Genomic DNA, 15,494 nt, shown 5'->3' on the forward strand with positions numbered 1-15,494 from the left:
AGGAGAGAGGCTGTAGAATGAATGCCACCTGTCTGACTTTCAGAGATGACAGGAGCGTCGGCAGTATTAATCGGAGGCAGATGTAGGCCAGACCCTCAGCACTGACTCAATGATGTCAATGCAGCTGCGTCCATTGACCCTAACCGAGCCTCTGGGCTGGTAGCCACACGCTTCCTACAGTGGATTCCCAACGCATACCCCCACACAGAAGAAAAATTAATAACAGCCACACTTAACTTACAGACAAGTAATCAGACCGATTAAAGAGCTGGGGGAGGGATTAATTCCCAGGGAAAGGCCTCCAGAACTCAATGTGTGACACCAAATGACAGCTGAGGGGGTGAAGGTGGTAGTATTTGCAAACCCCCTGGGGGGAGGGGAATGGGTGTCGGATGAAACCAAGCACAGGAAAAGGGAATTCAGGATGCACATCAGGAAACACTGCTGCCGGACCCGAGGGAGGGGATCAAGGGCCCTTTTCGTGAATCACTTAACGAGACACAGTCCATTTGAAATCTAGGACGTTTCAACAGTGGGGTTTTTAAGTGTGTTTCAGGCCTTATCTCGCCTCTTTTGGGGCTGGCCACCCCATGTCTCTAAATGTTAGTGGCTGTGTGAAAGGCCCTTCCCAACCAACGGGGGAACTGGCCTGACGGGGCCACCATTGAAACGGCCTGTGCACAAAGGGGAAGACTCTCGAAAGCGCAATGAGCGGTGGGTACCTCACACCCTCTGTGCCTCTGAAAATCTACCCCCCGAGTGTTGTCTGGAGAACACTATTTTTCACTCTTTCAGCTCCAATGACCTTAATGGTGACTTCAACCAGTGGCACGATAAAAGGCCTACAGTCTCTCGGGGGTTATTGTTTAAAGCGGTGACCATGTCCCTTTAAACCAGGATATGACAAAGCACCACAGGAAACACTGAAAAGGACCAATCCGGCCTCGGGGTTGGATCCTGCCCACAAGGAAATCAGTAATGAAGCTTTAATTGACTCAAAGGTGGAGGGTCAAGCCTGAGGTCACATCACACTTTTGTACCTCTTCATAAGGAGATTGTTTAGTCAATACCTCCCCTCCGATTCACCGCACAGGGACTCTTCACTCTCCCATCTCCCTGGGCCGACTACAGCAACTGCTGATGGGGGAAAGCAACATAAGGGAAAGACTGAATGTCTTTTTATATCTATTTAGCAACCCAACCACAAATGCCCTGTGAGGCCCCAGAGCTCCCTAGATCAGTTAGGGACTAGATGGTCTTTCCCATCTCAAATGCCAATGAGTGGAACATTTGGTAACATCACTCCAGCCCTCCTGCATGGCCGTCATTTGGCTGGAAAAGAATGAGGACATGTGGAAGGAAGTGGAGCCAGTCCGGGAAATCCCGAAAACCCTCGTCGTTGCTCCATTCGCTTCGCATCCCCAGCGGCTCTGCTGTGGTCTGGGAACTCAGCTACAGAAGCCAGACGTCGTTGTTGCTGGACACATCGGTGTACTGGCAGAGCTGTGCGGCCGGGGGCTCCAGTCTGTTTCCGCCCGAGACCGGCTTGCAGAGGTGAGTCTCCCATTTGGACTTGGGCACGGCTGGGCGCTTCTGCCTGAGTTTATCGCCACGGTCACAGTACGTCACGCACCACTGACATGGCATGAACCGCTTGGCTCGGTGCTTGGTCTTTGGCCTGGGTTCTGGGGCCGCCCCGCTCGGAGCAGCAGCACCTGTTCTGGAGCTCTGCGGTTCCCTCTGGCCTTTCAACCTGCTCCTCCTCCTCTGGACGGGATCCAGGCTGAGGTCTGACTGTGAGGAGCAGCTCTCGTTCCAACCCGTGCCAGAGCTCAGGCTCCTCAGGGGCAGGGCGAGGCGTAAGGCCTTCCAGAACTTGGAGCCAGATGGCTTGGATTTATCCCCGGCCCATGTCACAAAGGAGACGGACTCCTTCAGCTGGAGAATGCCAGGATGGGTGATCGGCAGTGGCCTGTACTCCACCACAACGAGCTTGGTGGAGAGGGCGTTCTGGCACACGAGGCCCAGCTTGAACTCCAACACGCTGATGCTCTTCTCCGTCAGGTAATCGGGGCTCAGCACCACGATCATCCTCCGGCTTCGCTGAATGAAGTCGAAAACTGCCTCGGTGGTATCTAGAGAGGCAAGGGTGGGAGAGGGAGAGGAGAACAAAGCCAAATGAGGCTATTTCACTGGACACATGCATTGCCCTTCCCAGCTGGAGAAGAGAGAAATTGGTTAGTGCAGCCCAGCAAACTTTTACTTGCCCATGGTCCCGGCCCACAACAAATCTCAATCGCTGATTTTTCAGCATCCCCATCATGCTGAGGGTTGGCAGGCAGATTCGGTGTCTGTCTGGTACGTTTTCTTTACACGGCTGCTAGTGAACTTAGGAGCAAACCATACTAAGTCAGATCAGTGTTTGATCTGGGCCAGCATTCTGTCCCCAGCACTGCCAGGGGCACCTACTTCACAGGAAGGAGCAAAAGTCTCCCCAAGGTAGGGAATTACCCACCTATAGGGTTTACAGCTGTTTTGCATCACTAGAGCAATGCATATGTGTTTTAGAAGATATCTTGGAATTAGTGTGGGGGCAGGTCTCTGGCCTGTGCTCTGCAGGAGGTCAGACTAGATGATCAAAAATGGTCCCTTCTGGCTTGGAATCTAGGAAAGCAAACCGTTCACCTGGCTCCGAGAGCCTGTTTTTCAGAAGGCTACACCTGTAATGGACATCATTGGGGGCTTCTTGCCAACTCCAGAAAGCCACCTCTTCTTGTCTCACATTGGACATCCAAAAATTGAAGCATCCCAAATTAGAGACCTTTGAAAATGTTGGCCCTTGACTCCTCTGTGTCTCAGTTCACCCTTCTCTAAAATGGGGATAATAAAAGTCCTGCCTTGCAGAGGGCTTCATTAAAGTTTGTACAGTAAGGCGAGCTCCTTAGATGGAAAGGTGGAAGACAAACCCCGTGTATTTACTATTATTAATCGTACTGAAATGGAACTGAACCAAGGAACAGTCTTAGCCTTTCTGGCTACAGCTCAGATGATGCAGGTTATACAAAGTGTATTAGTGGCTGATAAATGCAAGAGTTGTGACTAATGGCTTCACAGTGAATGGGATGGGGATTAATAGGGCTGTGCCACTTAGCAAATTCACTCACCCGAATTGACATCATTGGGTTTTCATGGTAATAAACACAGAAGGGTTGGCCACACACTGTGAGTGATGGCATCTGGCACAGGGTAGCTGGGACTTGGTAGTGTTTGACCGGGGCAGAGCGTGCTGGAGGGAAAACTTGAATAAACACAAGAAGAAAAATCCCCTATAAAGAGCTTCCTTTGCACAGGAGAACAAACCCAGCAACTTCCGTCGCCCCTGTTCAGATCCCTGACGTCTAGGAGCTGCCACACGGGAAGGTTACGTTGCTGCATCATTCAGCAGTTTTAACAAGCTTGTCTGGTCTCAGCTGTGCAATGCAGAACCAGACTGGGGGGAGGACAGAGATTGGCTTTTCCAGCAGGAAATGTTACTCGCTAGTGATTTCATTGTGAAGGTCTCTGGTCTGGTGCCTGCACATTTAGGTAGCATCTGTGTGCACCGCAGAGCACCCCAAAGTTATGTGCAAAAGGAATCTAAAAGTGACACATTTCTATTAGCCCTTTAGAGGCTGTAAAGTTAGAGTATGTCTAGTGACCTAAGCATTCATTTGGCTAGCAGTCTGGAAAGGCTAGTTTATGCATCAACAACCTGCTAGTATGTAGATAGGAAAGGGGTAAGCCTGAGCAGAATGAGAAGCCTTCCCAGACAAACGAATGATGGGAGAATAAGCGCCTAAGGGAGAGGTTGACTTTGATTAAGGATGAATTCCTAGCTCTGACACAGACTTCCTGTGTGGCCTTGGGCATGTCACTTACTCGTCCCGTGCCTCAGTTTCCCCATCTGTAAAATGGGGATAATAGCCATGCCATCTCCCTTTTGTCTTTTTAGACTGAAAGCTCTTCAGGGCAGGAACTTCCTGTGTGTGTGTGTGTGTGTGTGTGTGTGCGCGCAGCCCCTACAACAAGGGGGCCCCTGATTGGCGCCTTTGGGTGCTATTTATAACATGAAGAGGTACCACTATTTGGATGGCATACATGTGACTGAGGTGGTACCTAGGCCTCATGATGCTGGGTCTCTGCACAGGGGTGACTTCCACCCGCTAGGGTTCTATTTACAGTAGATGTTGCCACCGGGACAGAACATTTTGCCTTGGCTACACATATTTGCTGAGGAAGAAATGGAGTAAAATGAAACTCAGGAGAACCGTGCAAAGACTGAAATACAAAAGTGAAAATAAACATTTTATTTAAAAGTAAAAGATATATATAACCGAACAACACTGATACGTCACAAAAGTGAGAAAACGTAGAATGGAAAAAGGCCTTAAAACAGCAAATGGAATGGAAAGCAAAGTCCATTCCAATGTGTGCAAAGCCAGTTGAAGGGTTAAAATCCATGTGCATTTTATGAAACAACCTGGTATGTGGATTGTACCAGCTCTTTTTCAGACCCAAAGTCCAGAGTTTGGTCTGGAGACCAGAGGCCTAGCAAATAGTGATTAGCTAAGAGAAAGCTGGGGTAAACAAGACAACATTGCCTTTGCTAAGATATGCTTGGTCAGTAGAAATGCCAGATGTTGAAGCAAGAACTGAATAATTATGTTTCATCCAATGTTTCAAATTGAACAAAGGATCCCTGTTCCTATTGTGTTTCTCCTGTAGGAAAACAGTCTTCCCACAGATCCAACCTTGAGTCTATGAAAAGTTGGCACATGTCAGTATAAAGATATGGCATCCTTCCACCTCCCTTCCCAGGGACCAATGCCCTGCCTTAAGACATAAAGGAGACAATCTGTACGGTCATGTACTTTCACTGTTTCTTTGCTTTAACCCCTAGATATGTACCTGTTGGACAATCAAAGGAGTTGCTCCATTCCTATGGACTCCAAATCAGAATTCAACATATATATTTTATACTAATAACATTTTATCAAAGTACTAATTAAATGTTAACTTGCTAACTTGAGACCATGGGCGGAGACATTATGTAACCTTTTAACCATTGGCTAATGTGCTATCTTGTCTTGCTCCAAAACCTATCCCGGGGTGTGGAACTGCCTACCTCGTCACTTTCCCCCGCCCATGGAAAATCTATATATTCCATTGTAATCAATTGATTGACAGTGTCTCTGAGCCTAATAAGCCAGGTGACACTCCGCCAGTGCTCTGTGTAATAAACCCCTATGCTTGACCTCTACACGGTGTGGATTTATGTCCTTCACCGGTCCTCCTGCGCAGTAAGATAAAATGAAGGACTTTACATTTAGCTATCTATTGACTAATGTAACGTTACAGCACGGAGTCAGATGAACGCACCAAATTAAAGGTACGAGCTGTGCTAAAATCCTGCACTGGGAACCAAATGCCATTCATAAATAAGTGGCTAGGCTTATTTGAGACGGGCCCCAGCATCTGCCCTACGCATGGGACATTCAAAAAGCCAAACGCTGGCCTAACAGCTCTCTTTGCAGTCAATGGTAACTTGCATGCTTTTATTCTTCATTGAATTGATGGAGATTGCCTGCCTCTTGGTAATCCTGTCGGGGAATGGGCACAAGCATCTTGAATCATTGATGTTGATGGAGTTACGCTGACTTACACCAGAGGAGGATCTGGTCCATTTTTTTTTTAAACTTTTTAAATCAGACAAGTAAAATTAAACACAGGGATTTCTTTCCTAAGATAAATCTCTACCACCCTATTAACAAAGGATCTCCTGGTACCTAAGCCAGCGGTGAGATGCAAGATGCTAATGTCTGGGAGATGTGGGGACATTCAGATTTCATGCATGCAGGCTGTTTTTTAAATCAACTTAGAATACAACAAAAAGCGTTTGGAGTGTGAAGTGGGGCCTCCCATCCTGCATGCAGATGTCAGAGGTGCTTGAAGATAACTCTGCCTACGTTTATAGCAAGGAGATGCTTAACGTTTCCAAAGCCCCAACAGGAAAAAATGGAACAAAACGATGCACATTACAGGTAGGACCAGCTCCAGGGTTTTTGTTGCCCCAAGCGGCGGGGGGGGGGGGGGGGAAAAAAAGCCGCAATTGCAATTGCGATCAGCAGCACTCTGGCGGCAGCTCCACCGCGCCGTTTTCTTCTTCGGCGGTAATTCGGCGGCAGGTGCTTCCCTCCAAAAGGGACCTGCCTCCGAATTGCTGCCGAACAGGCCGATGTGCCGCCCCTTCCCCTTGGCCGCCCCAAGCACCTGCTTGATGGGCTGGTGCCTGGAGCCGGCCCTGATTACAGGTTAATCCTGGCTTTACAAAGTTTTATAAACTGTGATGTGCTGGTTATATCACAAGTGAAAACATGGAGACGGAGTTTACGACAGCAGGAAACCACACTGCCTCCTGCAGAGCCAGCCGTGGATGACGGCCCCAGCACAGCAAAATACCTGCTTTATCCTAAGCAAATGAGCAGTTCTGTTGACTTCCAGGAAGCCACTTGGGACTTGGAGTCATCAGAACTATTCATTTGCTTAAAACGAAGTATGTGCGTAAAGGCTTTGCGGGAATGGGCCCTTGGCTGTATCTCCAGCACGGCACAACTATTCCTGTCCAGTTGGATGGACAGTGCAGAGATTCCAGCTGTTTCTTTTTAACAATGGCTCCACAATGTGCATCCCGGTCTCACCAATGGGCATCACAGGGCTGTGATGCTGGCAATCCCGGTGCCAGCTCATGCCAAGGCCCCTAGGTCCCAACTGAACGCTGATGAATGCAGAGCTGGAAACCCGTCTGGCTCAGCTGTGGGGTAGGATTATTAAAATAGGTATTAAACTTATAAAAATGTGTTAACACTTTATGAAGTATTTGTAGAATGCTGCATGTATTAATCTCGCTTAACATCTGTAGCTCATGTTATAAGGTCACATTAAGTGTTGGCGTTGTAAACCTCTAGCTGTGTAAGTCATCAAACAGGAAAGGAGCTTTAACTCATGTAAAATGCTGGCTTCCTGCAGAAAGGGTTAGGCCCTGCCCTGCTCTGCAAGAAGGCCCATTGAAACCAAATGAGCCATTGTGAAACATCAAAGCCAAATAACAAAGCCATTAATTGCATTCACCCCTTTTCCCCGCCCTCCCAGCAGAAGAGACCTGCGTGTAAACTCATCCCATCAATTTGAACTCAGGGAGGAAGGGAATAAAAATCCCCAGCTCTGTGCTGCCTGAACTCTTAGGGGCAAGTATCAGAGGGGTAGCCGTGTTAGTCTGAATCTGTAAAAAGCAACAGAGGGTCCTGTGGCACCTTTGAGACTAACAGAATTCTGTTAGTCTCAAAGGTGCCACAGGACCCTCTGTTGCTTCTTAGGGGCAAAGATTTCTAAGCCTAATCAAGAGTTCCCCAGGGCTTGGCCGGGGTTAGTCCTAAAGGACATAGAACTTGCATATTACAGCAACTTCTATTACCCCTTCGGAACCTAAGACGGAACCCATTTGTGTGTGTATGTTACCTGCTTTAACCTTGGAAATCGCTCTCATTTCTTTTCTTACTTAATACATCTTGTTTGTTTATTATAGGATTGGCTACAAGTGTTGGCTTTGGTGAGCTATAGGATGCAACTGGCCTGGGGTCAGTGACTGGATGTTTGGGACTGGGAGTAACCTGAATATTGTTGTGATTTGGGGGGGTAAGGGACCATGTATCACAAGGACAAGCTTACCTAGGTGGCATGCTAGATCGGATTGCCCACGGGGACTGTCTGTGACTCCATGTTAAGGCTGTCCCAGTGCTTGAGTTCACACTAGATAGATGGTTAGTGAAATCTAGGTATAGGACTCACAACCAGTTTGGGGTTTGTGCCATTTCGTCACAGTCTGCCCTGAGGCTGGTATTCAAGCTTGTGAGCAGCTCCGGATAGCCTGACGCTACTCGGGTGACAGGTCAACCAAGAGTTACAATCTTAGCCACAAACAATGTACATGCATTTGCCAGGAGTAACGCTCAATTCCAGAATAAAGCAAAAATGCCCCCATGTACCAAGACATCTAGGTGCCTCAAGGGAGGCAGAGAATTTTAGACTTGCATCTGAAGAAGTGAGGTTCTTACCCACGAAAGCTTATGCTCCCAATACTTCTGTTAGTCTCAAAGGTGCCACAGGACCCTCTGTTGCTTTTTACAGATTCAGACTAACACGGCTACCCCTCTGATACAGAGAATTTTAGGACACTAGTAAATGATTAACAAATCTACAGACACATGGAAAAAACAATCCTCCTTCCCTAGGAAAGCAGGGCAGAGCTGACCTGCCCTGAGAACTGATTGCCCTCGAATATTAAACATTTCGATCACAGCAGAGTCTCAAAGCGCCAGCCAGAGCCAGGCCCCACGATGCTGGGCTCTGTAATAAGACAGACGCTTGCCCCAGCGAGCTGACAAGAGGACAGGGTTACACTCCAGCACAGTGGCTTAGCATGCCAAGCCCTTGCCTATTCCATCCAGAGCTGCTGCCTCCTGTCTAATCCAGGGTAAAGCAGCCCCGAGTGGAATTTTCAAAAGCTCCTGGCTTAACCCTGCTGCCACTGATGACAGGGGGGCTTTACCACTGACGTCACCGGGGGGAGCAGAGTGAGAGCATGAAGGAACAGCTGGAAGGCAGGCAGGACTGGTGCACTGGGGCCCAGCACCGACGGGCACTATTAAGACCAGGAAAGACACTTGTCAGGACCGGTCAGACATGTGCCCGTGGCCCAGACCCGCTCCCCTTGTGCGTCGCACTGCTTCTTGCACATCCAGCCCTGCTAGTGTCCTTGGTGCGTCTCACTTCAGAGAGTGGGAATTCAGAAACAAAACATAGGCTGGCAAATACACTTCCATGTTTTAAAAAGGGTGGATCTACAAAACCAAAAATCAGGACAAGTAAGAGACTAAATAAAAATGCTTTATTGCTTCATACTCCTTAAAAATCTGTGCAGGGGGCGGGGCATTCAGCCTTCCCTGAAAATCTGGAAAGTATGTGCAGACTAGGGTGACCAGACAGCAAGTGTGAATAATCGGGACGGGGGTGGAGGGTAATAGTCTTCTATATAAGAAAACCCCCCAAATATCGGGACTGTCCCTATAAAATCGGGACATCTGGTCGCCCAAGTGCAGAGTCAGTCCCTGGTGTCTCAACAAGAGCTGCTGAGGTCTGCCCGTTATATACGGTGAAATACAAGCAATGTTGTCGCTGCTGCACTTCTGAGCCGGGAGAGCAGTAAGTGCAGACATCCCAGTGGAATGTGAACTCTCTGAAGTGTCACCCCAAGCATGCCTGGCAGCAACGGATGTGCTGGTTGACTCACGTACCAAGGGCATGTAGATGTGGGCAGAACTTGGAGCGAGGTGGTTTGGGTTTTGGTTTTGAAACAAAATGTCTCCTTTAACTCCTTCCCCAGTGTTTTCCAATGCCCAGCAGCATAGGTTGAACAGGGACGCTGCTCTTCAGCAGTAAAACGGAGCCGTCTGCAACCCTTGTGAAGTCCCTGAGCTTGTTCTACGAATAAGGGTCACGTGCATGGGAAGGCAGGATCTGTGGCACTGTATTAACGGAGAAACTCCCCTCGGTTCCGAGGATTGGGCACCACAGGGGCTTGGAAACTCAGAAGACTGCCATGAGTTTCTGAGCTGGGCCAGCTTTTGCCAGAAGGTATTTCTGTAAAACAAATACCACAAGAGTACCTTCAAAACAAAACATAAGTACATTTCTGTGAGGATCGCTTCACATTTGTAAAGTCCCTGAAGGGAGTCGTCCCCATGGGAACACGTCCAGGAACGGTACGGGCCAGCCGAGTGCTAGGTGTGAGCATGTATTGTAGTGTACGTCCCATCCTGAAGCAGAAATCAGGAGTGTCTGAATGAGCAACGTGGACACTCCCGTCTCCAAGGATCCTTACTGAAAGCATAACAGCCAGTCTGGTGACTTTGTTCAAACTGGCCCAGTGCTTCTATGAGGAGTGGCTACCGCCACGAGCCACTAATCAGAAGGGATGAAAGGTCATAAGGAGAGAAAGGGGGATCGAGGTCCCAGAATAGAGGGGCAGGGCTCAGGTCAGATCCCAAGAGTGAGAACGCTGACCCATGCAAACGCCTCCCTTCCCCCAAAGGTGCTTGCACCCCTCCTGGATGGCAAATATTTAGCCCCTGAGAGTGGATGTAATGCTGACCGGTCTTATCCAGCTAAATAAAAGGCGGCACGTTTGAAACAGTGGCCAGTGAGCTCTTCTCTGACCAGGGCAGTTTGAAACGCCGTAGGGAGGTGCCGTTCTGAAATGCTCGAGACGGAATCCTTCATTGTAAACCCTCAGAGCCCATGTTCTTGTCCCCTCCCCAGCCTCGCTATCCCCTCCTCTATCAAACATCTCGCAGGGAGGAATTGGAAAGCTCCTGCTCACTGATGGTAGCGCGCCTGGTCGTCTTCTTCAGTGGCAACTCCACCTGCAGCTGCTTCCAGAACCTGCCCCGTGGGTACTTGGACTTCTCGCCTTTCCACTTGATGACAGTGAGCGCAGTCTTGGCCCGCTTCAGCTCCTTCACCTTGCTCTTCTTGATGGCTTTGTACTGGACCAGGATGACTCGGATGCTGCCCTGGGAGACCATGTTCTCCAGACCGGCTTTGAGCTCCAGAAGGGCTTGTGTGCCCTGAAGGACGTAGTTGGGGCTCAGCACGACGAGCAGGCGGCGGCTTTTCTGGATGAAGCTCAGAGTTTCGTCTGTGACAACTGGGAGAGAAAGACACCGAGCTGGTTAGTGACGGCGGCAAACGCGCCGCTGAGCGACTGCGGCAAAGCAGACCCTCCTGAGAGGTCGAGCCCCCCTGTGTGACTGCATGGGGATATCCCAACCACTTCAGGCAGGCCTCTGCTCCAGCAGCCAGCACCCCCCTCCTGCCCAGCAGCTGGGCCTGCTCTGATCCACAACGGAACCGCTACCCACTCCCAACCCCTTCTCTCCAAGCCACATGGCCGGGCTCCCCACGGGCAGAGCATGGCTGCGGTCGCTCAGAGCCAGTGCCACGTAAACGCCATTGCGCCACGTTGCAGTGATAGTCTCGATCGCTGGGGGACGGCCACGAGTGGACAGCGAGGCTGCTTTGGGCCGGCCTGGATTTATCCCAGTTATAAATGGGACACAAAAGGAGACCACGCAATCTAATGGAGCAAAGCACGGCTGTCACGGGGTGTCATCCACCTGGTCAATGCTGTCACCTCAGCTAGAGGGAGATGCGATCTAAGAGAAGCTGGGACCATCTGCGTTTTAATCCTGCTGTCACACAGACAGGCCTGTGGGTAAATCATTTCACTCCCCTGCCTCAGTTTCCCCCTCTGTGAGACGGGGATAGTAATTATCCACCCACAGGGGTGTTCTGAGGGTTAATTTAATGTTGAATTGCTGAGTTCTAACTACTCTCCTGGACCGATTATTAAGCTACTGCTCCTGGCTCCCACATCACCGCACCGAGGGCACCTCCACGGTGTTCCCAGATGCAGGGACCTCAGCCGCACCAGGCTTTTTAATGTGGGGGTCTCTAAAGCGACACCGTGAGAGTCAGTGACACGGTAGCGGATGCCTTTGATTTCCAGCAGCAGCGAGCAGATTTGCCTTAGCCACCTTCACAAAACTAATGCAAAGTCCTTCTGAAAGCGCATCTCCCAGCGGCTGCTTCCGTAGTTCACGGGCCGAAAATAGAATGGAAAAGAAAGTAACGGCACTGAGCCGTCAAGGGTGTCTGACTCGCTCCTGCCAGCAGAACTGGAGGGATAATCCATCTCCCTCTGCTTCGTCATCAAGGACCGCATAATCCTCTCCCCATCACACAGGTGCACGCTCTGGGACAGGTACCAGCTGCCCAAAGCTATCTCAGGGCCCGTCATGTTTCCCTAAGATGTAGGTGAGTTGAAGCCCAGCAGTTTGTGATGGGGGAGCAGCAGCAATGCTGTATGTGGCACGGCAACTGAACATGACCTCGCCGCTGTCCAGGTGGGCCGGGACGGGCACTTGGGGGACCTAACCAGAAGCTGCTGAGCATTGCTGTGAGCCTGCGTCACACGGATGGGTATGGAAGCGCCGCTGGTTGGGCTTGAAGGCGAGGGGTGCCTAGATCAGGTTGGAAAGGAGAGACAGCAAAGGGATATGGGCAGGCAGGGGAGAAGCAGAGACGTGAGTGTGCAGAGCAAGAGAAAGAGAGGTACGCTTGCAGGCACAGCATGGCAGGCAGATTCCGGTGACCCACTTTCTTTGGGAATTCGCTGGGGCCTGTCAGGAGTTAGTGGATTCTCATTCTAGGAAGTCATGGTTAGCCAATCTGGCTCCCCTGGTCACCCCAAGAGACGGGCTGCGCCCATGCCAGCCACTCCACTGTCCAGGCCGGAGGCAGCGAGAGGCAGATGTGTGGCGGGGACTAGAGCTCACACATGGAGCGTCACTACCTCTCGGGCACATTCTCTTGTTTCGGCACAGGAGGTGGCCGGTGCATTTTGCAAGGGAGCATGAGGGTGAGGAGAGCCCTTTTCTGCACTCCTTGTTCCACACATCCCCATGGCACTCTCATGGTCTTTGCTTCCGGAGCACGGCACAGGAGGTTGGAGCCACATCGTAGAGGCCGGTGCAGCTCGGGGCCACACTTGTTTGACCCGAGCACCAGATTCGTTTCTTCCGACAGGGCAGAGGAGTGGCCAGAGTCGCTTGGTGATGGGTGTCGTCAGACGCGCGGTGGCAGACATCACCATGCCCCATGGGGGATTTAAACAAGGAGCTTTTCTTTTTGTGCAAGGACACGCAGCAGAAGAGCCCAGCAGCTCAGACACAAAGCAACGGCTACTCTGCCAATTACCCACGTTACGGCTGAGCTCGACTGAAAGCTCTGCCCCCCCAGGAGTTCTTAGCACAGTGCACAGCTGAGCGGTAGTGCTGGACTTGGCTGATTTATTTCCTTTAGCTCTTTATTTTGTTTAATCAGATCCCTGCTGCTTCTCTCTCTCTGTAGAGAATTTAGGAAGAGGATCAGGCTTGCCCTGAGGGCAGGATACTGCTGTCTGCCTGCAGACCTGCCGCCTTCAGATATGATCCTGCAGGGAGTGGTGCTGGCCAGTCAGCAGATGCTGGTTAGAGCTGGCTGAATAACAGTAAAAAAACATTCACCAAATAATTTGAATCATGTACCGAAATGTGTGAATAACTTTTGGCCAGCTCAAGACATGACTGTCCCACTGAGTCACGCTGAACTGAAGTTCTGGTAGGGCGCGAGGGCACCATGCTGCTGGAAATCCCACCTTCACACACTCACCACCAGCAGCCTTTGAAATTCCCATGGCCCTTTTCATTGTAGGCAATTCATATGGACAAGATATTCCTCATGTCCTGTGCTAAACAACCCCTGGGTTCCACACACAAGGCGGATGAAGCAATCCCTGTGCACGCTGGTTGGAAAGCACTTTGGGACCCTTTGAGAGGAAAGATGCTCTGTTGTTTTGAACTGGACCAGTCCCCGAGGAAGCAGAGTGGGTGATACCGCACATGGAGAGAAAGCGGGGTGAGAACACCAGAGCGAAAGGCAGAGAACGATTTATAGTTAGTTCCCAAGGAAAATGTGCATTTGCTGGGTTATGAGAGAATCACAGCAGACAGCACCCTTTGAGAGCCAGGCAAGAACAGAACAGTGGAGCTGTAGGTCAGACGCAGAGCTGTCCTTCCTGCTGATATAAAATAGCTGTGGAACATAACGAGCAGAGACGTGAACCATAACGAGGCAGGGAAGAGAGTAGTCAATTAATGGGCATCTGGGACCAACACCAGAAGGAAAGGAAACAGGTTAAGCACTTCCTAAAGCAACCAGCCAATCTGCTCTTGAAACATTCAGCCCCATGCGTGCTTGGCTTCATTACAGTAATGTAGGACTGGACAGGGCTTGGAGAGGTCGTCTAGTCCAACTCTCTGCACTGAGGCAGGACTAAGTATTATCTAGACCATCCCTGACAGGTGTTTGTCTAATCTTAAGAACCCCCAATGACAGAGATTCCACAACCTCCCTAGACAATTTATGCCAGTGCTTAACCACCCTGACAGGAAGCTTTTTCCTAATTTCTAACCTAAACCTCCCTTGCTGCAATTTAAGCCCATTGCTTCTTGTCCTATCCTCAGCGGTTAAGGAGAACAATTTATCACCCTCCTCTTTATAACAATCTTTTATGTATTTGTTGAAGTCTGTTATCATGTCCCCCCTCAGTCTTTTCTTCTCCAGGCTAAACAAACCCAATTTTTTCAGTCCTCCCTCAGTGGTCAGGTTTTCTAGACCTTTAATCATTTTTGTTACTCTCCTCTGGACGTTCTCCAATTTGTCCACATCTTTCCTGAAGTGTGGTGCCCAGAACTGGACACAATACTCCAGTTGAGGTCTTATCAGCGCCAAATAGAGCAGAAGAATTACTTCTCGTTTTTTGCTTGTAACACTCCTGCTAATACCTCCCAGAATGATGTTCACCTTTTTGGCAACAGTGTTACATTGTTAACTCATATTTAGTCAGTGATCCTCTATAACCCCCAGATTCTTTTCTGCAATACTCCTTCCTAGGCAGTCGTTTCCCATTTTGTATTTATGCAGTTGATTATTCCTTCCTAAGTGAAGCACTTTCGTTTTCTGTTACCGTCTTTCCTTCCTCCCATTCATGTTCCAACAACACAGGCCTACCCTGTTTCTGCCATCATTGTTCCTACTCTGGGGCCATGGGACCTTAGTCCTGGCTTTGTGCCACATCTCACCCTTAATGACCTGCTCTACCTGGAGCTTACTGCAAAAATGACATTGGGGGTTCCAAGTGTATCGCCTCTCAGGGACTCCAACTTATCTGCCCGCAAATACGTTTTATGTCTAACTGCCAGCCCTGCAAACCCTACCTGGGATCTGAGAGCCAAGCTGGATTCTTTCCTTCTTGTACATCACCACCAGCAATAAAGAGACGGTAGGCTAAACTATGCCTTCCAGTGACACCTGTGCCAACACACGACTGGAACGTCATGAATCAATCCTGCTGATTCACAAGAAGGGACAGAACCTCTCTCTCTCCCAGAGCAGCATCAGTTCTGCAAGGTGAACTGGAGCAGAAAACCATACAAATATCAACTTGCTGATCTGACTGCTAACAGACACCGGGAGCAGATCTGCTGCGGAAGGAGATGCCAAGTTTACAGAGTCTCTTCTCAGCACAGAACTGCACTTTTTAGCCCATGGCTGCCTCAAAATTGTGTTAAGAAGTAGAATAAACCCTGAAGATTTAGCCTAGAAAAAAACAAAACAACTTAAATCATCAGTGTTCACCAAACCCTCCCTCTGCTGTCTGGTGCTTTGCAGGGGCTGAACTAACCTGCTATTTTCACTTTGAATCGGTGCCCAAAGCCCCCAGTCAGGACTGGAGCCTG

The 15,494-nt window shown here is 49.7% G+C and overlaps 1 protein-coding gene across 2 annotated transcripts in view; it reads right to left on the reverse strand.

The window, feature by feature from the left end:
- Positions 1-972: 972 nt before the first annotated feature.
- Positions 973-15,494, reverse strand: part of IL1RAP (interleukin 1 receptor accessory protein) — a 63,801-nt gene continuing 49,279 nt past the window's right edge. Inside the window, exon 11 of one of the 2 annotated variants that reach the window (XM_042843863.2) lies at positions 973-2,135. In XM_042843863.2, the coding sequence (XP_042699797.2) occupies positions 1,453-2,135 (683 nt within the window). In that variant the 3' untranslated portion in view covers positions 973-1,452. Of the gene's footprint in view, positions 2,136-8,966; positions 10,802-15,494 lie in introns of those variants that run through there. The other variant, XM_008173482.4, reaches the window with a different exon arrangement.

The sequence above is a fragment of the Chrysemys picta genome, chromosome 9 (assembly GCF_011386835.1).
Source record: "Chrysemys picta bellii isolate R12L10 chromosome 9, ASM1138683v2, whole genome shotgun sequence".
Classification (NCBI taxonomy): Eukaryota; Metazoa; Chordata; order Testudines; family Emydidae; genus Chrysemys; species Chrysemys picta.